General features: G+C 44.6%; 1 protein-coding gene across 4 annotated transcripts in view; it reads left to right on the top strand.

Annotated features, from left to right (window-relative positions):
* The window catches only part of SH3D19 (SH3 domain containing 19), an 87,632-nt gene extending 63,328 nt beyond the window's left edge, over positions 1 to 24,304 (top strand). For all 4 annotated transcript variants that reach the window (XM_069978681.1, XM_069978678.1, XM_069978677.1 and 1 more), the window contains exons 8-21: positions 1,482 to 1,589; positions 2,044 to 2,144; positions 2,314 to 2,372; positions 3,117 to 3,372; positions 4,681 to 4,749; positions 5,713 to 5,853; positions 8,369 to 8,435; positions 10,724 to 10,854; positions 11,484 to 11,539; positions 13,372 to 13,565; positions 13,728 to 13,780; positions 14,979 to 15,165; positions 21,631 to 21,725; positions 22,421 to 24,304. In XM_069978681.1, the coding sequence (XP_069834782.1) occupies positions 1,482 to 1,589; positions 2,044 to 2,144; positions 2,314 to 2,372; positions 3,117 to 3,372; positions 4,681 to 4,749; positions 5,713 to 5,853; positions 8,369 to 8,435; positions 10,724 to 10,854; positions 11,484 to 11,539; positions 13,372 to 13,565; positions 13,728 to 13,780; positions 14,979 to 15,165; positions 21,631 to 21,725; positions 22,421 to 22,528 (1,625 nt within the window). In that variant the 3' untranslated portion in view covers positions 22,529 to 24,304. The remainder of the gene's footprint in view (positions 1 to 1,481; positions 1,590 to 2,043; positions 2,145 to 2,313; positions 2,373 to 3,116; positions 3,373 to 4,680; positions 4,750 to 5,712; positions 5,854 to 8,368; positions 8,436 to 10,723; positions 10,855 to 11,483; positions 11,540 to 13,371; positions 13,566 to 13,727; positions 13,781 to 14,978; positions 15,166 to 21,630; positions 21,726 to 22,420) is intronic.
* The last annotated feature ends 2,557 nt before the right edge of the window (positions 24,305 to 26,861 follow it).

The raw sequence follows: 26,861 nt of genomic DNA, 5'->3' as shown, positions 1-26,861 counted from the left end.
TACTGACCCTGAGATAGGACCCCATAATCTTACTGACCCTGAGATAGGACCCCATAATCCTACTGACCCTGAGATAGGACCCCATAATCCTACTGACCCTGAGATAGGACCCCATAATCCTACTGACCCTGAGATAGGACCCCATAATCCTACTGACCCTGAGATAGGACCCAATAATCCTACTGACCCTGAGATAGGACCCAATAATCCTACTGACCCTGAGATTGGACCCAATAATCATACTGACCCTGAGATAGGACCCAATAATCCTACTGACCCTGAGATAGGACCCAATAATCCTACTGACCCTGAGATAGGACCCCATAATCCTACTGACCCTGAGATAGGACCCCATAATCCTACTGACCCTGAGATAGGACCCCATAATCCTACTGACCCTGAGATAGGACCCCATAATCCTACTGACCCTGAGATAGGACCCCATAATCCTACTGACCCTGAGATAGGACCCCATAATCCTACTGACCCTGAGATAGGACCCCATAATCTTACTGACCCTGAGATAGGACCCCATAATCCTACTGACAGAATCTCTTTATAGGCGTGTTCACAAGTACAGGATCTGCAGCAGATTTGATGCTGTGTTCAGTCACTTAGTTACATGGATATCTGCACCATCATATTTGCTGCGGATCCTGTACGTGTGAACACACCCTAAAGAGGTATTTTAGATAACAGAATCTTTTAAATGTTACTGGTTGAAGCATTGAAAGTAAATGAGCGGGCTGTCACTGCTGAGAGACTACGAGCTCTGAGGGAGCAGGGGAGGTGAGTATGTGCTATTTTGTGCTATTTTGTATTTTTTGGAATCCCTGTTAATTTTTCCTCTGGGGAACCACAAGAACAATGACCAGGTGCTGCCAGCTTCCCCCACAGGTTGCAGCTGCTTATTGTCCCAGCAATGAGCTATATTCTCTGTTATTTTGGATGAGGGATAGATTGCCATGAGCACCAGAAACCTCCCGGAGCACGGACGCCCAGGGATCAGGATCTTCACAGAGAATGATGTGGAAAGTCAGTCGGTGCTAACTGACTTTCATTGTCACCTGTTATTGGGAGGATAATGGTTCCTGTGATCGTGCCTTCACCTCCTCTCTCATAGACAGACGTTGTTTTTGAGACTTTCCTGTGCGTCTGGGTAGATGCTGACTAACAGTTATTGTAACATAGAAGATGTAATCGGCCGACAACGAAGCGTTTGTGTGATGTTTACACTTAATGACCGGGAACGTTCTTCAGGACGTTCCTTTGTCTGACTCTGATTCAGTGTAAAATGGCCTTAACTGAACTGACACAAAAAATGTACGTAAAATAAAAAAAACCAACTCCCCTCATGATATCCTTGGATTTATCGGTATCAGCATATTCCAGAATGTCGGTAACAACGTGTTCTATGGCGCGGTGTTTGCTGCTATCGTCTCCACATTCCAGATTGAAAGGAAAATGTTTTCTCTCTTCAGATCCCTTCCAGCTGTTTTCCAAGGATGGGAATGAGAAGGAGCAGCCAGCTCCCCCCACAGCGTTCAGAAAGCCGACCGTCATCCGCATCTCTGGCAAACTTGGGAAATGTAAGGCCTGTACAAAGATTCTCTGTCTCCTGCAGATGGGAGCGATACGTAGTGATACTCACCCTCCTGGAAACTGCCGATCAGTCATGGAACTTCAGTTCTGTAATGAACATGGAAGTATAGAACAGTATAGGATCCCGGTGTATTTCACTTATCACATGAACACCGATGGGTGCAATAGTCTACACACACTTGTCAGGTCAATCATATGGTGACTCGACCTCAGTAAAACAATCCCATATATAAAAAAACTTTATTAACAAGGTATTTTGGCTCTTAAATAACACTGAGGAGGGTTTTCCCATGGGGAAAAAAAGTTGGCAAAAAATAATAAACCATGTTAAGGTACCTTTCCTGGTGCCGCTTCAGGGTCCCTTTCACAGCCGCCGGTGACTTGTAGCTTTCCTAGCTGCATCGTCCATAATCTATAAAGTATAATATTCTTTATTTACAGCTTGTGAAGAACTTCAGACTCCTCCACCTCTTCCTACTGAAAAACCTGTCGGGGGCTTATACAATAAACCAACTGCGAGGACGCGCCCTACGGTCAGAAAGGTGGGCTACATGGATTTAGGTGGATTGCCACATTTATTATACTGTGATACCAACCATTTGTCCCATATCGCTGGCTGTGGCGATCAGAGTTACAGGGGTGGAGGTCGTAGTTTATTTTTCTATTTTATATGGATATTATATGTTTCTGTATGTTTTATGTCGGTTTCAGGAATGGGAGCAATTTGACAATACGGAAGAGACTTGGTCTAAGCCCGTACTACCTACCAGGTAGGGATGTGTCAAGTCAAGATGAGTGCCAAAAGTTGTACTAGACAAGTAAAGGATGCCCGTGTAGTAGAGTGCCATGATTCCATGACGCCATGAAAGTATTTGAGCACTAGAATGCAAGGAACAAGAAATTAAAGCCTCAGCGTTGCACTATTTTCCTTGCTTTACGTTATATGTCTGACCATGGCGTTGTACCAGACCATGGCGTTGTACCAGACCATGGCGTTGTACCAGACCATGGCGTTGTACCAGACCATGGCGTTGTACCAGACCATGGCGTTGTACCAGACCATGGCGTTGTACCAGACCATGGCGTTGTCATGCATTCAAGGTTCCTTTTTTGATAGTCCTTTATGTATTTTATGTGCAACAACATCAAAGGTTTTCACTTTATTGCAACATCATGTAAGGAACAAAAGGTGTGTGGGGGGGTGCCACACAGGGTCTTAGCTGAGATGTTTTTTTGGCGTTTTTTGCACCCACACCCCCTCCCAGTCACCTTTTGTTTCTTACATGATTTTGCAGTCAGAAGAGAAGACTGATAATCGCCACCTTTTACTACTTTGGTGCCGTTGTACATTACATGGATCTACTGATTGATTCTGCCGCTGAGCATGACAGTCGCTGACTAGTGCCGAGGGTAGAGGACTCTGCCATCCAGTGTTTCCAGTGCCCGGCGTCTGTCATTTTTCATTACATGCCTTTATGTATTTTAGTTATTTTATTTCTCTCGTTCTGATCTAGACCAATTGGTGTCAAAGTAATGGAGACGCCACAGCCACCTCCTCCGAAAGGACCACCCGGAAGGCCTCCACCCCCTAAAATCTCCAAAAATGCCTCAAATCGAGATGCCTTTCCCCGATCATCTTCTGATGTGGGTATGGGCGCAAAACATAACACATCTGGCCTCAACAGATCAAAAAGTCAAGTGTTAAAAAGACAGCAACCAGATCTACCTCCTCGACCTAAGCCTGGACATCCTCTGTATAATAAGTACACGGTAAGGCCCAATACCCACAGTCTTATTTACTGTCATCAATATCTTATATGTCCAATCTATATTCAATTGTCAACTGATGGAAACCAGAGATGCTCCGAACCAGTTGTTTAGCAATCCTATTTGGCCGTAGTTTGCTCTGATCCTTATGCGTGCCCACTTCTTCTGCTTACACATCACCTTTAAGAATTAACCATTTACCTGTTGCCATGTTTTCATTCATCCGGCATGTTTGTCATCAGGACCCAGACTGGAGAATGCTGCAGCTATGTTGGGTGGTCCATTGTTCTGGGACTGTCACTGCCTATGGGGCAACAGATGGGACATTGGATGCAGAAGATCCATATTGCGGCATTCCCATCCAAGATGGTGCCAGATCGCTGGACTTCTGTAACCCCAGCCCAGTATATCCCATCTAGACAGGTGTCATTGTATATATTCAGTGGGACAGTTTTTGTATTATGTATTTTCTGGTGTCCAGTAAGAAAATAAAGGGATGGATCTTCTTCTTTTGCTGCATTTAAATGATAAACTGCTGCGGCTGCTGCTGCGGATCTTTGCGGGTTGTTTACTTGTTTCAATGCTGGCGATTAAACTGAAAAAATTAATTCAGAGGAATTTCATCAACTTAACATAAAACAGAGCGGCGGCTGTAATGCAGGCAGAAGTACTATGGGGTCACGGTCGCACATTGTTTAGTCTGCCGCACGAGGGAAAAACTATAGAACATAACTTGTATTTTTCAATCTGTTTTCATGTGAAGGTCACAGCGATAGAGAAGAGAGGAACAAGCGATACGGTTTTACTGTCTGTATTCTAATAGTCGTTTGGTGGGGATTAAAAAGTCTAAGTAAATCTCCCCCCCTTGTGTCTGGACTCAGAGAATGTGTCATCTAAAATGGTGCCGTGAAAAAGAACGGCCTGACCTGTTACAAAAGGCAAAACCCTCATAGAGCGGCCTGAGCCGGAACACTAAGAAGTCAAGAACACACAGAACAGAGAACTAGCTGCATCTTTAAAGGAGAAGGCCGAAATGATAAAAATGGAGGTGGGGTCCCAGTCTGTGTTAGCTTTGTGATAGCGGGCATAATGCTATAGATGTGGCTTACACCGCTTACACCGCTATCCAAAACTAAAACAACGGCCTCTCTATAGAAAGAACCAGTCTGACCGCTGACTGACACCCCAGAATCTCTCCATCATGGTCCAGGCGTTTCGGACTCTGGTTTGGGGGTTTGGATACGTAATCCAGTTTCTAGAATTCTATAGAGATAATATATGATTGTATCACGTTGTCTCTTGTATTTGCAGTTGCCTCTGCCTCATGGAGTTGCTGAGAAGGATATCGTATCCGCAAATCACGGAGAGCTGTCATGCAAGGTGAATCTTCTGCTGTCAGCCCCGCATGCTATATGACAACAAAATGCCGACCTTCTGTTTAACATCATTTCATAGCAGTAATGTGATCAGAACAGACCCCACCAGAGCAAAACTACCAGAGACCCTCAATCATAATGCTTTATTAAGGGGCTACTTTGGCCACTACCCCCCACCCCCACACCACCCCATTCAATCAACTGGTTTCAGAAAGTTATACAGATTTGTAATTTGTTGCTATTTAAAAAGTCTTCCAGTACTTATCAGCTGCTGTATGTCCAGCAGGAAGTGATGTATTATTTCCAGTCTCTCTGCTGCCACCTCTGTCCATGTCAGGAACTGTCCAGAGCAGCAGCAAATCCCCATAGAAAACCTTTCCTGCTCTGGACAGTTCCTGACATGGACAGAGGTGGCAGCAGAGAGCACTGGAAATAACACATCACTTCCTGCTGGACATACAGCAACTGATAAGTACTGGAATACTGGAGATTTTTTTATAGAATTAAATTTCAAATCTCTTGCACTCTCTGAAACTTGTTGATTTAAAAGACAGTTTGGGTAAATTACCCCTTTAACCTCCATATTCTTCCACCCTCTCATATTTAAAGTCTTAGATTCCAAGAAATGGGTAGAAATGTATGTTCCTATTGGCACCTAAGCGTATATAAAGTAAATGTGTGACTGGGACTAGGCTGGCCTATAAAGTGTGTGTGTGTATATATATATATATATATATATATATATATATATATATATATATATATATATAATATATATATATATATATATATATATATATATATATAATGTGTGTAATATGATACTAGTCAGAGCACCCAGGTATCCAGGGACACCAGCGCAGTATCAGTGTCTGTTCCCTGACCAGTGACTGCAGTAATGGACGCTGTATGTATAATGATGGATGACTCCTTACATATTACTTTCCCATTTGTCTGATACGTGCAGCGTGGAGAGGTGCTGGTGCTGCTGGAGCAGAAGGATAACAGTGTCGTCCATTGCCAAAAGGGAGGAGTAAGCGGAGATGTGAAGGTGGCTAATATGAAGATCATCACCCCACTCGATGACGTCTCCGACCACAAACAGAAGGTAGGATCCTCCTCAAAGAGAAGAGAAGATTTACTACCATAGAGATTTCAGTGGTTTCTGTGATTTAAAGGGGTATTGCAGGATATTTTGACATTTACTCTACAGATAAGTCTTGTAATATAATCAATTTGTCTCATTAGTTTCTATTACGAATTTTGTCTCTTTCACGAGTCACGTGGTCCTGTGACGTCACCGAACCGGAAGAGTACTGACTTGCCGACTCAGCCGGCCTCTAGTTAGTTATTCACTTAGCAGGCTTTGCAAACGGCCCTCCCTGAGCACGGGACGTCACATGACGCCCTGTTCCAGAGCTGGCCTGTCAGTGTAATCACCTCAATCCTCCCGGCCCCCCTCCCTGTGTAATGATTGCGGACCCCTCAGCCCCGGCCCCTCTCTCTCTGTAAATCATTGCGGACCCCCCCCCCCCGGCGACGCCCCCCTCTCTCTGTAATGATTGCGGACCCCTCCCGGCCGCGTCCCCCATCCCTGTGTAAACATTACGATATACAGATCACTCACCCCCTGGTGTAAGCCTGTTGCATCGCTGGACCCGATTTTGGCGCCTTTTTCAAGCAGCTATCCTCAGCTGACAGGCGCTCTGTGTGAGACAGGAGAGATTCCTTTCCTGCTTCGTACAGAGCGCCTATCAGCTGAGTTGTATCGGGCGATCTATAGGCGATCTGTACAAAGCAGGAAAGGAATCTCTCCTGTCTCACACAGAGCGCCTGTCAGCTGAGGATAGCTGCTTGAAAAAGGCGCCAAAATCGGGTCCAGCGATGCAACAGGCTTACACCAGGGGGTGAGTGATCTGTATATCGTAATGTTTACACAGGGATGGGGGACGCGGCCGGGAGGGGTCCGCAATCATTACAGAGAGAGGGGGGCGTCGCCGGGGGGGGGGGTCCGCAATGATTTACAGAGAGAGGGGGGCGCAATCATTACAGAGAGAGGGGGGCCGGGGCTGAGGGGTCCGCAATCATTACACAGGGAGGGGGGCCGGGAGGATTGAGGTGATTACACTGACAGGCCAGCTCTGGAACAGGGCGTCATGTGACGTCCCGTGCTCAGGGAGGGCCGTTTGCAAGGCTCTGAAGCCTGCTAAGTGAATAACTAACTAGAGGCCGGCTGAGTCGGCAAGTCAGTACTCTTCCGGTTCGGTGACGTCACAGGACCACGTGACTCATGTAAAAATTGCGAGAAAGAGACAAAATTCGTAATAGAAACTAATGAGACAAATTAATTTTATTACAAGACTAATTTGTAGAGTAAGCCGCTTCCTGGCTGAGCGGGGCTGACATGTCATGACCCCAGTCCCCACTCAGACCAGGAAGCGGAGTAGGGGACAGCAGACCCCTGCACTGGAGCTGGGGAGGTAGGTGCATGTTATGTTTAACCACCTCCTCCTGGGTCTTTTGAAAAAAAAATGCCTGATGCCGGACTTCCCCTTTAAGGAAACCTTCTAGCAGGTGTGCGCGCTATAAGCTACAGACATGGGCTGACAGATACTGATGCAATATCATGCAGGTTACTTGAAAAGCTAAAGGCCTTTGGAGAAGTTCTATTGTTTTTATGCCAGGCTGAGGTGTCAAGGAGGCGGGGCCAGGCTGAAAAGTTCTTCGGCAAACAGCTTGTCTCCAATTTCCTGATGCCTCAGCCTGGCTTACAAACCTTAACCTTACCAGAGGCCACCAGCTTTATAAAAGGTCATCTTAGTGTTATTTGTCGGCTCTCGTCTGCAGCTCATTGCACGCACATGGCCTGATAGATCAAATCCATTCACCCACACAGGATCTGCAGCAGATACTAAGGGGGAACTATCAGCAGGTTAGACTGAGTACTGAGGAGGAGGCGATGTCTCTCACCTTCATCCTCTGCGCCGTTCCCATGTAGTTAGTAGTGTAATCCTGCGTCCAGTGGGTGTGGTAGGACAGCGCACTGATTGGCTGAGCGGGATGGCGGGAGCCTGAGAAGCAGCCGGAGCGGGGACAGCTAAAGTATTCCCCGGGCTGTGGCGGGTTTATAGGGATGAAGCTTTACATATTCGCAGCATGAAATCCCCTGTGATCCGGTAGGTGTGAACCCGCCCTTACAATGGGAGTGCAGTACAATATCTATACTGAGCTGATTATAATTATACATCTGTATTATTATTAGAGATGAGCGACCCTGGAGCAGCTGGAGTCCATCCGAACCCGAACGTTCTGCATGTGATTAGCGGCGGCTGCTGAACTTGGATAAAGCTCTAAGGTTGTCTGGAAAACATGGATACAGCCAATGACTATATCCATGATTCCCACATCGCCTTAGGGCTTTATCCAAGTTCAGCAGCCACCGCTAATCACATGCCGAACGTTCGGGTTCGGGTGGACTCCAGCTGCTCCAGGTTCACTCATCTCTAGTTGTTATCTTTATGTATCTTTATGTATATGATTTGTTTCCCATTGTTACCAGTATGCTGATGCTAGATCATTGAGACATTTTCTTAAACATGCTTCTTATTTACCTGTTTTTCAAGGACGCGCCCCGTAGAATGGAGGACAGCCATACACCTCACGCATTGGTGCTGCATGACTATCCTGGAGGTATGCTGAGCCTCACCTATATTATAGCTATACCTTCTATTAGCACATGCTAATAAGATATACATATAGATGTGTATATATATATATATATATATATATATATATATATATATATATATATATGTATATGTATATATGTATATATATATATATATATATATATATATATATATATATATATATATATATATATAATATATATATATATATATATATATATATATATATATATTCCCAGTTATTAGATTCCAATGTAACATCATAGATGGGAATAGATTTGATACTTATATTCCAGCCTGTTCTGGACTAAATATAAATAAAATAGCAGCAGACCATAATAACTTTTTATATTGTATGTAGTGTCTTTTTTTTTTTTTCTTTAATTTTTGTATAAATTTTTTTAGTCTGACAGATTAAAGGGGCACTCTGGTGAAACTTTTTTTTTTTTTTAAGAAAGTTATACAGATTTGCAATTTTACGTCTATTAAAAAATCTCCAGTCTTCCAGTACTTACGAGCTTCTGTATGTCCTGCAGGAACTGGTGTATTCTCTCCAGTCTGAGCAGGAGAGGTTTTCTATGAGGATTTGCCGCTGCTCTGGACAGTTCCTGACATGGACAGAGGTGGCAGCAGAGAGCACTATGTCAGACTGGAGAGAATACACCACTTTCTGCTGGACACACAGCAGCTGATAAGTACTGGAAGACTGGAGAATTTAAAATAGAAGTAATTTACAAATCTATATAACTTTTTGTCACCAGTTTATAAGAAAGAAAAATAAAATTGCCAGAGTACCGCTTTAAGTTTAGATGTCAGTTCCAGTAGACAGGATTAAAAGATGAGATAAATCCTATTTGTTCAGTCAACATCCTCGCTGCTTTGCTGGTTATAAATGCTTTTCCTACAACGTCTGACGACTGTATTCTGTCATATTCTGTGATCCTCTGGGATGTTATGTGGCTGAGGGAATTACCACAATAGCCAGAGTGTTCAGCACTAAGCATCTCATCCAGGCCGACTAGTACAGACGCTGAACCCCTCCTGCTGTACACAACACTACATTACAGTATACGAGCAGCAGTCAGGGGGGAGGAGCGAGGGGCAGTATGCAGAATAGTTGTTTAAAGTCAAAGAGTGTAAAATATATATATATATATATATATATATATATATACACACCTGTTGTATGAATAATGAACATATATTTATAAGGATTTCAAGAAAAATGAAATGGTAATTTTTAGCCTGTTATTTATTTCTTTTTTTTTAATTTTATTATTTATGTTGTTTATTTCAATGTTTATGTCCTGTAGTAGCTGGAAGTTCCTTGTAGTGATAAGCAATGGCGCCCCCTGGTGTTTACATTGTTTTTATATTTATTTAAAGCTGAGGAAAATATCCCATAAACCAGGGGCAGGGAACCATGGCTCTACAGAACTACAACTCCCATTGCACTGCTGACTTTAAAAAAACTATTAAAGCCCGCACATTCATACTTGTTCACACTATGCAGTTTGCACACAGCCATGGCTAACAGTAATTACACAACAGAAAATTCTGCAGCAAAGCGCAAGTGCCATATAACATTTTAGGTTTTTTAGAACATTTTTTTAGAAAAATCTTTTAGAAAATTCTTTTTAAAAAATGAGGTTCTTAGCAGACGGCTCCCTCTTTATATCCGTGTACTTCATCCAGCTCCTGGAGGTGTGCTACATGTTACCCCTATATGCCCAGATATGTAGACTTATAGTCCGAGAGAGGCCGTTGTTAGTGTAGGTCCAACTCTCTGAGGGCACCTTAACGTGGTGAGTTGGTACATTCAGTTTGATCAAACCGTCTGCTAAGAACCTCATTTTTTTCAAAAGAATTTTCAAAAAGATTTCTCTAAAAAATTTTCTAAAAAAACTAAAATGTTATATGGCACTTGCTCTTTGCTGGAGCATTTTCTGTTGTGTAATTACTGCAGACTTTAAATCCACAGCTTGTCACAGATACGCTGCAGATGGATTGAGGATTTTTCCCCTTGGCTGCAGTGGGGAGGTCGGAAATCCACAATCGGGATATGTTCACACAGCATCATTTTTTATGATAAGAATGGCCGTTCTTGTCATAAAAAATGTGTTGCATTGAAATCAATACAAACAGCGGCCGTTGTTCACGCAGTGTAGTAGTGTTCGCTGCGGCAATAATTGACGTGTCCATCAGTGCAGTTTTCAACAATGGCCGTTCAAACACAGTGTACACTTTTTCTAGCTTTTTCTTTTCTTTTTTCGGTGCTGTACTTTGCAGAACACGCAGATGACCTTAGTCTGACCTCAGGGGAGATTGTGTACCTGCTGGAGAAAATAGGCCGAGAATGGTACCGGGGGAGATGGAAAGGAAGCAGCGGCATATTTCCTGCCAATCATGTCCAGGTCTTGGTATGTGATTCCATTTCACTAAGATTATATATATACTCTATATAATGTGTGTGTGTGTGTATATATATATATATATATATATATATATATATATATATACACATATACACGCCCTGGAATAGAGTATTATAGGAATCTGTGGGGAAATACTGTTACACACTTACTGTTACACATACTGTCGTCCCCCCTTTCCATATCCGGAGGTCTCGGCACCTTCTTAAACTTATATTCTGGACACTTCATATCTTAGCATATTAAGGATTTCTTGGTGGTCTCTCCCCTCAAAAATGTATGCTATTGTTGGTGGAAAGTGCCATAGGGGCGGCCTTAACGGCTGTGGTGCCCCATATCTCCACCCACATCACTGTTGTAGGCCCCACCCCTATGTAACTTTATTGGTGCCTAGGCCTGCCCCTCTGACCTGGCTGTCACTGAGATGTCACAGAATGGGGCTGAGAATTCCTGATATGGAGGGGGGGGGCAATATCACTTTAAAAAAATAAAATAAATATATATATATCTATCAGCATGCACAATTGAATATAAAGGGAGGAAAATCTCAGATAGGGGTCTCTGTACTTACATCGAGAAGGCGTTCCAGATTCTGATCACAAAATCTCTTTGTGTAGGTTGACATTCCGGATAATGGATTCCAGAAGAAAAACCCTGCAATTTCTAATCTAAAGTAAGTGTACCTCACGGAATATTTACTATACCTACCATCCCCCATCATTTCTTATGTCTGTATTTATTACTTAACTGTGACTGTCATCAGGTGAATGTAATCGGTGCAATGCTACCGTTGTATATACAGTATATATCATATATCTTTGTGTGGAGGTTTTTCAGGCCACCACTCATTATGCATAGTAGCCATCAGGGGTGGAGTAACTTTACCATAGGCCCTGGGCTCCCCCACCCCACTGTAACTATAGCAGCACAGGTGGTATTCATAGTACAGGATAGATAATATGAATTGATTTGTGGTAAAAAAAAAAAATTGGTAAAAAAGCAGTGATTTTTTGCAAACCATGGCAGAAATGTATCCAGGGAAAGTACACCACTGAAAGTATAAGTCTTTTTGGGTGTCCATGTGCCCCCCAGGAGCTCAGGGCCCCGGGCTACCACCCAAAAATGACCTATTATAATCCGTTACTGGTAACCATTTTCTTTGGAGAAGACCACCCTCCATAGAAGACCACCCTCCATAGAAGACCACCCTCCATAGAAGACCACCCTCCATAGAAGACCACCCTCCATAGAAGACCACTTTTCAATGCTATTTTTGTTTTCACTGTATCAAGATGGAAGCAGTGAGACATTAAAGAGGACCTGTCACCCCCGGTGACGGGGTGACAGGCTCCCGACCCCCCGTTAGAGCACCCTATACTCACCTAATCCCGCCGGGTCCTGCTTCTGGAGATGTTCGGGTCACGGAGATATCGGCGCCTGAAGCCCAGCGCGCGCTCCTCAGATGAGTCCAACACTCATAGAGAATGACAGGAGAGTCCAGCTTCGGGCGCCGATATCTCCGTGACCCGAACATCTCCAGAAGCGGGACCCGGTGGGATTAGGTGGGTATAGGGTGCTCTAACGGGGGGTCGGGAGCCTGTCATCCCGGCACGGGGGGTGACAGGTTCCCTTTAAAGGCTGCAGTCGCTGATTCTCCCTATAAGCAGAAACTGTTCCATGGATTATTTTTACCTGTAGATACTTTGGATGCCTTTTAACTCCCAATGTGGATGTAGCAGGGGCCGAGACTCTCCACTAGAGACTAACGAAGCTTGAGCAATGCGCTTGATTACCAGTGGCTGAAGAAGTTGGATGCAGCCCTAGGGACATGGCTGGAGCCTATGACAGGTTAGGGCTGCATCCAACTACTTCAGCCATTGGTAATCAAGTGCAGGGTGTTCAGGTTCGGACGCTCCAGGTTCACCTATCTCTAATCTGCACTTAAAATGTGGATACTGATTAATTAAAATTTTTAGGGAGCAGCTTTACACCTCTGCAATACGCCAGATAAGTAGTTTGTCTGCCTGTCTGTCTATGAAAAAAGGAAGCAACTTTGACCTTGGCTCGGGTAGCTCCTTGCATCTCTTCATGTTCTATGGCTTAGGCTGTATTCCATGGCCTGATCTGTCAGGTCAGCACTCCCTGGCTCCTCGTTCCCTGCTTGATGCTGTTCCTATTACATGCGCAGACAGCGAGTGGGAAGGGGCTGCCCAGAAAATCTTTAGATTGTATGAATGGCCTATAGAAGATGGAGGAGGTCTGCTGCCACTGCTCAGATTACACAGTCCGGTGGCAGATCATCGCTATCATTATCAATTGTCGCCTTTCTGCATGAACTATTACACCAGAGGATTATCGTCCGTCCAGTAATCGGCCAAGTACAGCCGATAACCACTTCCTGTAATAGTACCCTAGGTTCCGGATGGTTTGTAGTTTGCTGGATAGTGGCGTTCATGAGCCCCAGGCAGCCCTGCACCCCCCTTCATTCTCATTGCTTCTTTCTAGGGGTCCGCGTTGTTTGGCACGTTTCGAGTTCATTGGGGATCAGAAGGATGAGCTCAGCTTCAGTGAGGGCGACACCATCATCCTGAGAGAATACATCAATGAGGAGTGGGTGAAGGGCGAGCTGAAAGGACACGTCGGCATTTTTCCAATCAATTTTGTGGAAATCATAGAAGACTTGCCGAGCAAAACTGCAGGTAATCGCGGGATGTCAGAAGGAAATCAGTGTTTAGTGTAAACAGTCTCCAAAACGAGGGAATTCTCCCCCGGAGATCAGTGCTCGCTGCGCGGCCGTGGATACACATAAAATGCCATATTTCTTCTAAAACCTTTAACTTTTTTTTTTTTTTTTTTTTCAGCCCCGGATTCTCTGGATTCACAGAAGAATAAACCATCTGGATCTTCTGCCCAGGTTGGTGGTTTGGGATTTTCATCAGCAAAAGTGAACAATCTGTCTTCGGCTGCCACATACTGTATACGGCCATAAACGTCCGGTAGATGCGAATCCTTCCTCTATAACCCGCCCCCAGGTTTGGCTATAGCTATGGATAGTCTCCCTGCTTCAGTAGATATGTGGCCGTGTGAGCAGGCTGGGACGTCCTTTTCATGTTTCAGGATTTCTGAGTGATGTCTGTGTCGGGATAAATTCTGGGTAACAAAAACCAGAACAGACCCGCAGTAATGTTTGTTGTATTCCAGGCCTTCCCTATACGTTATTATACGTGACAATTCCCAATAATACTGAGGGAGTTTTCAGCTGTAGAGAACTTTAGTTGTGCGTGGGTTTTTTGCCTCTGTACATGAACAAAGAAATAGAGAGATGTATAAGCGATTGCTTGTCAGGTCACACTGCGTTTTTGCAATCTGTTTTTTTTCATCTGTTTTATGAAAAAAAACGGATGAAAACTATGGATGCATTTGTCTGCATCCGTAGTGATCTGTTTTTCTATTGACTTCCACTATAAAAAGCGGATCAAAGCGCATCCATTTTTATAGCGCACACAAAAACATGGTTTTTGTTAACGTTTTTGCAAACATTTTCTTTCATCCATTTTTGAAAAAAAACGATTAAAAAACAGAGGAAAAAGGTATGCATTTGTGTGCATCCGTTTTGAGTCACTTTTCCATTGACCTCAATTATAAAAAAAAAAAATGTTCACAAAAACGTAGTCACCTCATTTTTGTGTCCTTCAAAAAAAAACCAGTTTGATCCGTTTTTGTTTTTTTTGTAATGGAAAAACAGATCAAAACGGATACTCACATATACAGTGTGAACCCAGCTTAAGGATTTCATTTTTTTTTCCGTCCAGTCAGTTTTCAAGAAGCATGAACCCCCATCGCCTTTGTGCACATTGTCTGATTGTTCCGATATAATTTGATTCTGAATCCGTATTGAGAACAGCTGTAACAGCAGTGTAGCGTCTGCCTATGTGGCTAATGTGCAGCTACTGGATATGTACAGGTGACCGGTCACTCTGCACAGCATCTTCCATCTTTCATGGTTGGCGTCTTGGAGGCCGTCTCCACCAGCAGTTATGTATGAGATTGTGCCTGACTTGTCCGTTATCGGTGCCGCTCATGTCATTGGTTTCTTTCTGTCTCTATCGCAGCTAAACCGCCTGTCTGGGGAATGGTACGAGGCGCTGTATGATTTCACCGCAGAGACGGAGGATGACTTACCCTTCAGAAAAGGAGACAAGATACTGATTATAGAGAAAGTGGACTCTGAGTGGTACAGAGGACGACTGAACGGCAGAGAAGGGATTCTGCCCACTGCGTTTGTACAGCTTTGCTCAGGTGCGTATGTCACCGAAAATGTCAAAACCTCGGGTTACGGTGCCAGAGTCCCCCTGTGATCAGGGAGATGCTGCCATAGTGTGATGAGTGGAGATTGCTGTGTAAGAGATAGATGTCAGATCGTTGCCGTCCATCAGCGGGAAGTGTGAATAATGGATGAGATTCTCCGGAGAGGTAGAAGTCTGGCGGCACTGACAGCCATGTGCTGAGATTCTACGTGACTTATATGACTGAAAGGCCTGAGTACATTAAAGTAAATGTGATGGTCAGGGGGCCCACTAACCACAGAGCTATGTGATGGTCAGGGGGCCCACTAACCACAGAGCTATGTGATGGTCAGGGGGCCCGCTAACCACAGAGCTATGTGATGGTCAGGGGTCCGCTAACCACAGAGCTATGTGATGGTCAGGGGGCCCGCTAACCACAGAGCTATGTGATGGTCAGGGGGCCCGCTAACCACAGAGCTATGTGATGGTCAGGGGGCCCGCTAACCACAGAGCTATGTGATGGTCAGGGGGCCCGCTAACCACAGAGCTATGTGATGGTCAGGGGGCCCGCTAACCACAGAGCTATGTGATGGTCAGGGGTCCGCTAACCACAGAGCTATGTGATGGTCAGGGGGCCCGCTAACCACAGAGCTATGTGATGGTCAGGGGGCCCGCTAACCACAGAGCTATGTGATGGTCAGGGGGCCCGCTAACCACAGAGCTATGTGATGGTCAGGGGGCCCACTAACCACAGAGCTATGTGATGGTCAGGGGGCCCGCTAACCACAGAGCTATGTGATGGTCAGGGGGCCCACTAACCACAGAGCTATGTGATGGTCAGGGGGCCCGCTAACCACAGAGCTATGTGATGGTCAGGGGGCCCGCTAACCACAGAGCTATGTGAGGAACCGTTCTAGTTCCGTGCACTTACAGTACCGGCACATGCCAGAAGATCAGGTGAAGATTGCTGTGTAAAAGATAGATTCTTTTACTGATTATGTTATAGGGGCGGCCATATTGCCTGGGCTGTTTTTAAAGGGGTTATCCAGTGCTACAAAAACATGGCCACTTTTTTCCAGATACAGCACCACTCTTGTCTCCAGCTTGGGCAGGGTTTTGCTGCTCAGTTCCATTGTTCCATTCCAAGTGAATGGAGCTTAATTGCAAACCGCACCTGAACTGGAGACAAGAGTCATGTTATCTCTGAAAGAAAGTGGCCATGTTTTTGCAGCACTGGATAACCCCTTTAACAGCATTTCGTGACATGCCTTACAGCAAGCCTCATGGACATAGATGACAATAGATAGTTTGAGATGAATGTGAGACATTACTGAGCGCGCTCTGTGACCTGTGAAGAGGTCATTCCACAGGGAGCTGCTATTGTCTCCTCTATCTACTGGTGTCACATGACGCTGCAATGCTGTACAGATCACTTTACTGCAGCCTCCTCTTATCACCACAGACACAACAGGAAGTCTCAGCTTAGTTTTAGCCCCAGTGGTGAGAATGAGAACTGCAAGATATCAGGATTATTATATAATATGGAGAGAAAAATGGAAAATTAGAAAAAAATGTCATAAAAAATTATTTAAAAAAATGTTTACCATAAAAACATTTATACAATAAGTCATTTTCTGATGAGACCTTCCCTTTAATATAGAATAAAAACAAGGGTGGTTGTATTATACTGTGGTCTATCAGGCCAATAAACATTAAACATCACTTGTTGAATTACATCAAATAAGGTTGGCAAAGCTCAACTAAGAAAAACCCTGTACCATAGAGATGCAGAGTCTGTACAGAGATACCCGGAGTCAGTGCAGCTCTACAGGACCATAGACGGTGTGTGCATCTGTATATAGACCCCATATTACACATATATAGTCTAGAGGAGAGCTTCTCTATAATATAAGTGGAGCAGCTACACTATTCATTCTGATGGATCCCGCAGCCAACGTCTCATCTTTAGATACCGCCAGATTTTTAGCCGTCACTTTTATCACAGTTTTATTTAAACTATAAGGTAGGATCCATTATTTACACAACACAACTGAAATACATTGAGGAATAGACAAAGTAAAAGAGACAGAATTTACGAGTGGAGTCCACGCCGTAGATTCAGCTTGTCAATCTGTCTGTCCTTTTGCTTCAATGGGATTTCTGCTCTCCGATCAAAGACTGAACACGTTAATTCTTTGAACATTCTTTCCCCACCTCCTCCCCACCACGCCTCTTCCACACCCTCTCCCTGCCATGCCTCCTCCACGCCACACCTCCTCCCCGCCACGCCTCCTCCCCGCCACACCCCCTCCCTGCCACGCCCCCTCCCCGCCACACCCCCTCCCTGCCATGCCTCCTCCCCGCCACACCCCCTCCCTGCCATGCCTCCTCCCCGCCACACCCCCTCCCTGCCATGCCTCCTCCCCATCTTGACGCATTCCCTCTGCCCGCCCATCAGGTGAGGCAGAAGCTTATGGCTGATGTATGCCAAAGGTAAAAGGCATTTTGCATGGCAAACGTCAGGGGTGTAAATTTCTAAATCTGCCTCAAACTGTATGAGGACCGTGAGTTCACTAAAATGTGATGACGGAAACAGTAGACCTCAGCTTGGGTCACAGACGCCCCTACCAGGCTGGCACCAATAATCGAGTTCACAGCTTCTTGAAATCCAACATTAGTCTTATTCAGCATTACAAAAATAAAAAACAGTTTTTAAGTTTTTATTTTTGTAATGCCGAATAAAGACTAATTTTGAATTTTAATGCGCTGTGAACACTGACTTTTATTGGATGCTGTACGGGTTGCAGCCCGCAATATTCTCACGTGCTTCTGGATGCAACCACTATCATTCAACAAGCATACAGCATTTTGGGTGAGCTGACGTACTGTTTTTTTCTGTATTTTACCAATAATCATTCCCCTTTGGATCTGTGTCGGGTCCGGCACATCTCCACCATAAGGCCCCAATCACATGACCTTTTATTCTGTCCGCATTTATTTCTATGGCCCCTTACATACACATACAGTGATCTGTGCTGCAGAAAATCGCCTATTCTCTATGAATGGGTCCAGAGAGTTACGGATGTAATGATTTTATCACCAGTGATTATACCATATTCTTTCTCAGTCGTGTAGCTTGCGTTACCAGTGACGCCGGTCGTTAGTTTATAACCTTTCAATATGTAAAAGTTCAATTCATCTATGTAAAAATTGGGAAGTTCTTGTTATTTAGTCCAACCCGTGTGTGTATATTCTGCCACATTTTCCCTAATGAATTTGTGACTATTTCTAGAAGTTCTTTTGGTGAAAAGAGACATTAGTTGAAGCTGTTATTTTGAAGGAAATTGATCTTGAAGAAAAAAAAAATTGTAACTTTTTAAAAATTTTGGCTGTTTTAATTTTTGTTTTTATTTTTACATTTGCTGACATATAGTGGCTAAACAGGTAACAATCTCCCTCGTGTTTCCACTGTGAAAATCACCTCATTGTCTCCATCGGGTGGGAGAATATTATTAAAGCGGTATTAACTGAGATAATAGCAAAGGAAGAGAGTTGAAAGGGTGATGTTAGGATAGTGTCAGAAAATCTGCGGCACTTACAGCAGTAGAAAATATAATAGAGATATAAAAAAAAGATCAAAAACCAGATGCTCCCGAAGAAACCAACACAACGGCCCAGAAAGGGGTACTCCGGGTCGGGGGGCTTTTTGCGTATGGCCGGGAGGAGGTGGGTGAGGGCAATGACGTCCCCTTACCTCCCCCGTTCCAGCGCATTGTCCTGCATCGCAACGCTCCGGTCGGCGCTGAACGGCCGCTTCCTGGTCACTGATGCAGGCCCAAGACGTGACGTTTCAAGTCCGCTCAGCCAGTCAGTAGCAGAGGCGGGATCCTTCCTCTGACCACTGACTGGCTGAGCGGACTTGAAAACCTACATGGCCGCCTTCTTCCAGAAACAGCACCACTCTTGTCCTCGGTTTGGGTGCAGGGTTTTCAGCTCATTTCCATGAAAGTAAATGAAGCTGAATTGTACCACACACAACCTGAGGGCCATAGCTGCCTGATGTAACAGGGTCCTTAGGGGTTATCTTTACAAACTTATGGACTTCATTCAATAGTGAGTAGTAAAAAACAGTTCTTTTGAGGATTGCTTCTAGGAATTAAAGTGGGGGTCTGCCCAATTTCTTTTCTTTTAAATCAACTGGTGCCAGAAAGTGACAGATTTGTAATTTATTTCTATAAAAAAAATTGCAGCAGCAAATCTCTCCTGCTCTTCAGACTGAAAAGAATACACCACTTCCTGCAGGACATACAGCAGCTGATGAGTAATGGAAGACTGGAGATTTTTCAATAGGAGTAAATTACAAATCTCTGGCGTTTTCTGGCACCAGTTTTTTTTTTTTTTTTTTGTGAACTACCCCTTTAAATATAATATAATAAAATATAAAATAAATTAGAGAAAGTAATATTTTATTCTTCTCCTTTCAACCTGCAGAGAAAAGACTTTTAGCGCTCGGCAGGCGGAGGCTTTATAACCCTGTCTGTGTTCTTACGGAGCTGCTTTGTGTTGGCTGCAGCCGCACTCAGGGCCGGGTTGTCATGACAGCCGGAGACGGCAGAGAGGAGTCGCCATCTGGTTATAAAACTTCCTGATCTCGCTGTATTTTCTGCTTTCAATGAACAGGGAGCGATGCATAGTACATAGTTCCTGCATTGATCCTGCAGTAAAAGGGCAGGAAAGTATTCTGGGAAATCTTCTATATTCTTAGGAGCCTCACAGATCAAAGCCAGGTCTAATGCCGGCCCTGCGCTAGGCCTGAGAGCGGCCCTGCGCTAGGCCTGAGAGCGGCCCTGCGCTAGGCCTGAGAGCGGCCCTGCGCTAGGCCTGAGAGCGGCCCTGCGCTAGGCCTGAGAGCGGCCCTGCGCTAGGCCTGAGAGCGGCCCTGCGCTAGGCCTGAGAGCGGCCCTGCGCTAGGCCTGAGAGCGGCCCTGCGCTAGGCCTGAGAGCGGCCCTGCGCTAGGCCTGAGAGCGGCCCTGCGCTAGGCCTGAGAGCGGCCCTGCGCTAGGCCTGAGAGCGGCCCTGCGCTAGGCCTGAGAGCGGCCCTGCGCTAGGCCTGAGAGCGGCCCTGCGCTAGGCCTGAGAGCGGCCCTGCGCTAGGCCTGAGAGCGGCCCTGCGCTAGGCCTGCTCCGTCGCCCCTGCGCTAGGCCCGCTCCGTCGCCCCTGCGCTAGGCCCGCTCCGTCGCCCCTGCGCTAGGTCCGCTCCATCCCCCTAAACCATGTCTGTAAGACTCCATTCTCACACATTCATACGTGTCTCATGTAGCTGTGGTCACTATTAATGCTGTTTTGATGGATAAAATGTGTCTGTCTTATGTGCTAAATGAGCTGGGTGATAAACAAGGCGCACGCTACGTGCAGAGGCTCTTAAGACCCTATTTTTATGTAAGGCTGGGTTCACACTATGTTTTTGAGAAAAAAATGATGAAAAAACAGATGCATTTGTTTTTTGTTTTTTTTAAGCACACAAGAACGTAACCAATTTTATTTTTGTCACCTAAAGTTAGAGTGGCGGCACTACAGGTGCATAAAAAGAGCGGAACTGTCTGAGGTTAACAGGTGTATATATGTGTGTATCTTGGTGCTGCTCCCTTAGATATAGTCCAACTTGTAACAATGAAAAGAAAAATAGGGGCACACTTACCTGGTAAAATCTTGTCTTTATTTCTTCAAAACATAAAAGCCATCAGCCCGGCTTGAGAATGGTGGAAACGCTAAACACCTAGAAGTCACAGACATGACAGCTGCTTCGCTCCTTGCTGACGCTTCTCAGACATCATCCAGTACTTATCAGCTGCTGTATGTCCAGCAGGAAGTGCTGTATTCTCTCCAGTGTGACACAGTGCTCTCTGCTGCCCCCTCTGTCTGACTGGAGAGAATACACCACTTCCTGCAGGACATACTGCAGCTGATAAGTACTGGAAGACTGGAAAGAATATGCCACTTCCTGCAGCGTATACAACAGCTGATAAGTATTGGAAGACTGAAGATTTTTAAATAGAAGTAATTTACTTTCTAACACCAGTTGAGTTGCCATTTGACTATTACAAAGTATACAGCCAACTCCTAGTGAATGTTCTGCTGTATTCATGAGGAGGGTAGTCCGCCACTGACAGCCGCCTACACCCACCCCTCTCGCCACTCACTGACAGCTGCTGCAGGTACAGATGTATACATGTAAATACACAGTAGATGTCAGTCAGTGCTGAGGAGGTGGGTAGTGGCAAGATTAAAAACTGTTCATTGTGTTTGTTTGTTCGGGTCTGTTACGTGCCGCCACGATATGTTCCTTGGGCTGATACTAGACGTGGCCTCGTATTACGCTGCCCTTATGTAGGACGTATATTCAGGTGGTCTAATCTGTCTGTATTACATAGATGCCGTATCTACTGTCCATAGTTATTTCTGTACCTTTCTTGTAGGACAAACAGCGCGGCAAACTCAGGGAGGGAAATCTGGAACGGCTCGGGCACTTTATGACTTCTGTGGGGAGAATGAGGATGAACTTTCATTCAAGGTATATTACTAACCCGCTCCTCAATGGGGACAAATAAAATGTAAGGGGCTCGGGCTGGGTTACATATAAATGTGAGGCGGCACTTTGGTCGTCTGTGTTACTTCTCTATTCATACCCCGGTGTGGTGGAGTCAGACAGGGACCCCCCATAGGCAGTAGTACTGTAGGACTCGTTACACCCCCCACCCCTGCTTATAATATAAGAAGTTGCCCAGATGACCAAGGGGTGAACGCTGCCTTTTATTTCTTGTACTGGATATGGCACATTAGCTGAGAACCCCCTGCCGCAGTACTATGAGTGCTTTGAGGTGGGTCTTGGATTGCGTATAGTTTGTATCTGACATCCCACTATATGTTATGTAAAGTCATTTTCCATGATCTTCCGCTGCTGCCACTTAAGCAGTGTTCAGTCTTTTCCATAAACCCTATTCTAATTATAGAGCTGGTGCATGTAACTATTCCAGCCACTAGGTGTTTGACTTCCCTGCAAACTGTAGCAGAAGAAACACCAAGACTGAGCACAGGGGTGGGCGGGGCTTAGCTAGTGCCATGCAGGGGAGAAAGCCTGCACTGTGCACCTGCAATCTGTAAACCTGCCTCCTACCCCAGAGGGTGCACGCTGTGCTGGAAAGCTGATTGTACTAGCTCTGCCAAACTGTGTGACCTTAACCTGAGGTGTGTTGCTCTCCTTCACAGGCTGGTGATATAATCTCTGCACTGGAATCAATAGATAATGAATGGATGAGTGGAGAGCTAGACGGGAGAACTGGGATATTTCCAAAGAACTTTGTTCAGAAATGTTAGCAGTATACAGCGGACATTGCATTGTACCCTCTCACAAAACAGACTATCACCTTTGGTGCCAACTGAACTTTTTTTTTTATATAGATGAAATGTGTGAGATTTTTGCACTATGTTTTTGTGTAATTTTTTTTTTTTTTTTCCCGATAAGATGTTTTGTTCTGGTTTCTGTATGCGCTGTTTACCTGCTTGTTCTGTACGGATACATCAAGTCCAGCCGGAGCTGTTTAATGCATATAGGCCGTGTAGCATTGTAAAGGGCTTACAGAAAAACGTCCTTGATTTCACTGGCCAAGAAACTCCAACTTCTGATCTACCTGACTTCTGGTCTGCCCTGCGGATGATGGACACACACTTTGGCAAGTCCAGCATTGTACATGGCCAGCCTGGGAGGATGCTACGTGACTGTACTGTAGAGTTTGTTTGTTTTTCCTGAAGCAATCATCATACGGCCAATATCCAACATGGCTGCACGGCCAACAGACTTGAGCATTTTGTGGAACAATGACGCCTATCCACAGGGCTGGGATGTTCAGGGCTTGTAGTATCTGCAATCCATTTAGTGCCTGTGTACATGACCACACCATGGGATCTCTCTCCATCACTACATTATTGTTTTATCTTCACACGTGACATTGTTTACGCGTTCTGCTCTGCAGAAATGTTTCTCTGATCCATTTTCTGTGCTTAACACATGCTGCTCATTTACTCCTATGAGAACCACCAAACAGGCCCGTCCAGTAGAGCGGACATCTCCCCACTGCATCAGCCAGCATCATTGTCCTTGTTTAACCATCAGAGAAATGGAAAAGTGAATTAAATTGTACTCGGTAATGGAAAGCTCCATAGACTCGCCGTCCATTGCCGGAGATTGACTCCACCTGAACCCAAGTGTAAACTGTGCAAAATTCTTTGCATTTCTTTAAGATAGGGTTATTTTTTTTTTTTTTATTAAATCAGGTTTCAATATTATTTTCTGACAGATCATATAATTTGACAGGATTTAACACAAGCTTATAGGTTCACCAACCCGTTAGATGCAAACATGACGTAAGAGGCAGCAGAACTTCTGAGTATTAAGCGGAGCTGTGACGTTTCCCATTGGATGTTAGTGCATCGATGAACTCGCCCACGTACAGGGTAAATTTAATGGATCTTTCTAATCATTCCTTTTGACACTGTATACAATCCGACTTTTATGAGGACTGCATCTTTTTCTATGCCGATCAAACATGCTAATGTATAATATTTAAAATAATTGTGTGTCCTGGTCCGACATGGGGAGTGTGTGGAGTTGCACTTAAAACTCTTCAGAATTGAATGTCTTTTGCATAACTTGTGGATTCAAGGTCTTTGAATGAGATACTTTCAGTGTTTCTTTTTCTTTCCTATTGTAAATTACTGCATCTCTTTATTACAATACCGTAATGCAATTGATGGAGTAACTGGCTATTCTCCGCCATGATGGGCCACATGTATAAACTAGTGCTGACAAAGCAGAAATTTCCAGCCCCCCCCCCCCCCCTTTCCCTGCACTAGTGTTTATATATAAAGACCCCATGTGTCATAAATCAGCAATGCACTTTAAGGATCATGACTGCTGTCTCGACTCGGAGATTGTAACATATGGAAGTGGTGAATGAACTTTGCCTTGTTGATAGCCCAGTGAACACAGGGCAGGAGTATAGCAAGTGGAGACTATTTGTTTAGAATCTTTTATTGGGCAATCATGCATTACTGGAACGTTACATAATAAAAAGTAATTTATAATACGTTGAACCGATTAATGCTTTTTTTTTTCTCAACTCATGACGTCAAAGTGGCCCTCAATATTTCAAGGGGTACTCCAGTAAAATTCTATATCTTTCAAATCAACTGGATTCAAAAAGTTATATAGATTATATTGTAATTTATTTCTATTTAAAAATCTTCCAGGACTTATCAGCTGCTTAATCTCCTGCAGGAAGTAGTATATTATTTCTAGTCTGACACAGTGCTCTCTGCTGCCACCTCTGTCCATGTCAGGAACTGTCCAGAGCAGGAGAGGTTTTCTATGGGGATTTGCCGCTGCTCTGGACAGTTCCTGACATGGACAGAGGTGGCAGCAGAGAGCACCGTGTCAGACTGGAGGGAATACACCACTTCCTGCAGGACATACAACAGCTGATAAGTATGGTAAGACTAAAGATTTTTAAAAAGTAAATTACAAATTTCCGGCACCAGTTGATTTCCGGAGGACTTCTATAAAAGAACATCTTTTCCTCAGTTCTATGTTCAGTTTGTGCAGATGTAAGAGTCACTGCCCACAGGTGTTGTGTCTGGCAGCTGTTTCAGCTATGGGTTATCCAATAGTAAAGGTATTGAGTGTGTGATAACATAATAAGATCATAAAGGGTGGAATGCCGTGTATTACTGAATAATCCTCGAAACCAAAAACTCTGCCAGGTATATCCAAAGCTTTCCAATCTATAGCCAGTTGTCGGGTTTAACTGAAAAGTTTAGACTTTGTATTGTGGTAAAGGCCACACAACTTTTCTTGAAATGTGGGCAATTTTAGAAATTTGTTGGGATATCGGCCAAGTTTACCACTAACCTAAAGTCCAATGTCAGAAAAAAAAAAGTCGCAGAATTGCTGGATAAGTTATAGCATCATGTAGCTACAACCACAAAAAGTCAGACAGGTCAGATATCACAAGTCCCAAAAGGGGTAGTCTGGCCAAGCTTACATGGTACGGAGCTCAGCCGCCGAAGTCTGACATCACAGCATGGCTGCAATTCTGTGCCGTGACATCAGCTGCAGAGGGCGTCTCTTACTTCACTCTCACGATAAGTCTCTGCTCTGTCCACTGTACTCGGTCATCTGTCACAGCAAAGAATGGCAGCCACGCCGTGACACCAGACTTCTGGCTGCTGAACTCTATACAAAGTTTGGCCGGAGTCACCCTTTAGGGCATTTTCTGGACCAGACCTGAATGTGTTAAATCTGGGGCTAGGAGCAGCGGTAGGAAAAGTCCAGAAGTAGATACTATAACTGCACCCATCTCTAGTGTCTGGTCAGTGGATGCCTTTTTTTTTTTTTTTTAAAATGGAATAGTGTCTGCACCCCTTTAAGTATTTAAATATGTGTAAACACAAAAGACGGTCAGACTTTGGGGCTTTAATTATATTTATAACTCCCCCCCCCAAAAAAAATCTCTGCAGAATGCAGCTGCCAGACACATGTGCCACAGCTCCATTCATTCTCCAGTGAGAGGCTGCAGATTTCGTAACACTTGTTCTGGAGATCACAGGGGGCCCCAGCAGTGATCCCTTAGTTATGACCCATCTAGGATAAGCCATAACTACCCTAGATCGGAGTACCTCTTTAAAGGATTATGTTTAAATAAGCAAATTTACAGCTGTAACAGAATGAAGCAATTTGCTACCCTCTGCCTGGGAAACCTGGACGCAGTCTTGGGAGGTCTGTAAATTCACTCATCTCTAGTTACATTTCACCATGACTTCTAGTTTTGGATAATAGTAGGTTGTCTTAAAAGGGGTACTCCGGGCTTTTTTGCCTATGGCCGGGGAGGTGGATGAGGGCAGCAACGTCCCCTTACCTCCCTGGTTCCAGCGCTGTGTCCTGGATTGCGTCACTCCGGTCCGCACTTCCTGGACTCTGATGCGGGCTTGAGATGTGACATTTCAAGTCCGCTCAGCCAGTCAGCACGGACCGGGACACTCTGCTGAGTTCGGAGAGGTAAGGGGACATCATTGCCCTCATCCGGGCACCCCTGCCCAGAGTACCCCTTTAATATCACTAAGGCTAAAATTAGAGATGCACAAATTTTCCAAGTTTCCCAGCACTCAGGGAGGAACGGCACAGAGAGGATGGACTAAAGCCGCAGCCGGATGAGCAGAATGCGGATAGTCACTATGCAATTTACTCATCTCTAGCTAAAATGTCACCTCAGCTGACAGACAGCGGCTTCTATGATCAACAACATGGACAGATAACTGGTACCTATGGATCCTTGCTGCTCATGTTAGATGCAACAGTCACTGGGACACAGAATTTGTAAAGCAGCTACAGAAATATAAAAAAAAAAAAAAATTCTGAAAGTGGCTCTCCAGAAATCAAAATTTTGTTTTACATATGCCCAAGCGTGGTGTGTAAAAGTATAGTTTCTTACACTACTCCCTGTAGCCGACACTTGCTGGTTCCATTATCATCCCCTATAAGAACCGCTCACTCAGCATATCACTGGCCGGAGTACTGCTTTAACTTTGTTCTGCAGGTCAGTATGATAACAGCAATACAAAATAGTTTTTACTACTTAGTCACTGTCGTATTTTT

Source organism: Dendropsophus ebraccatus, chromosome 7 (genome assembly GCF_027789765.1).
Source record: "Dendropsophus ebraccatus isolate aDenEbr1 chromosome 7, aDenEbr1.pat, whole genome shotgun sequence".
Lineage (NCBI taxonomy): Eukaryota > Metazoa > Chordata > Amphibia > Anura > Hylidae > Dendropsophus > Dendropsophus ebraccatus.
Note: the sequence above shows the minus strand (reverse complement) of the source record. Positions and strands in the feature narration are given on the sequence as shown.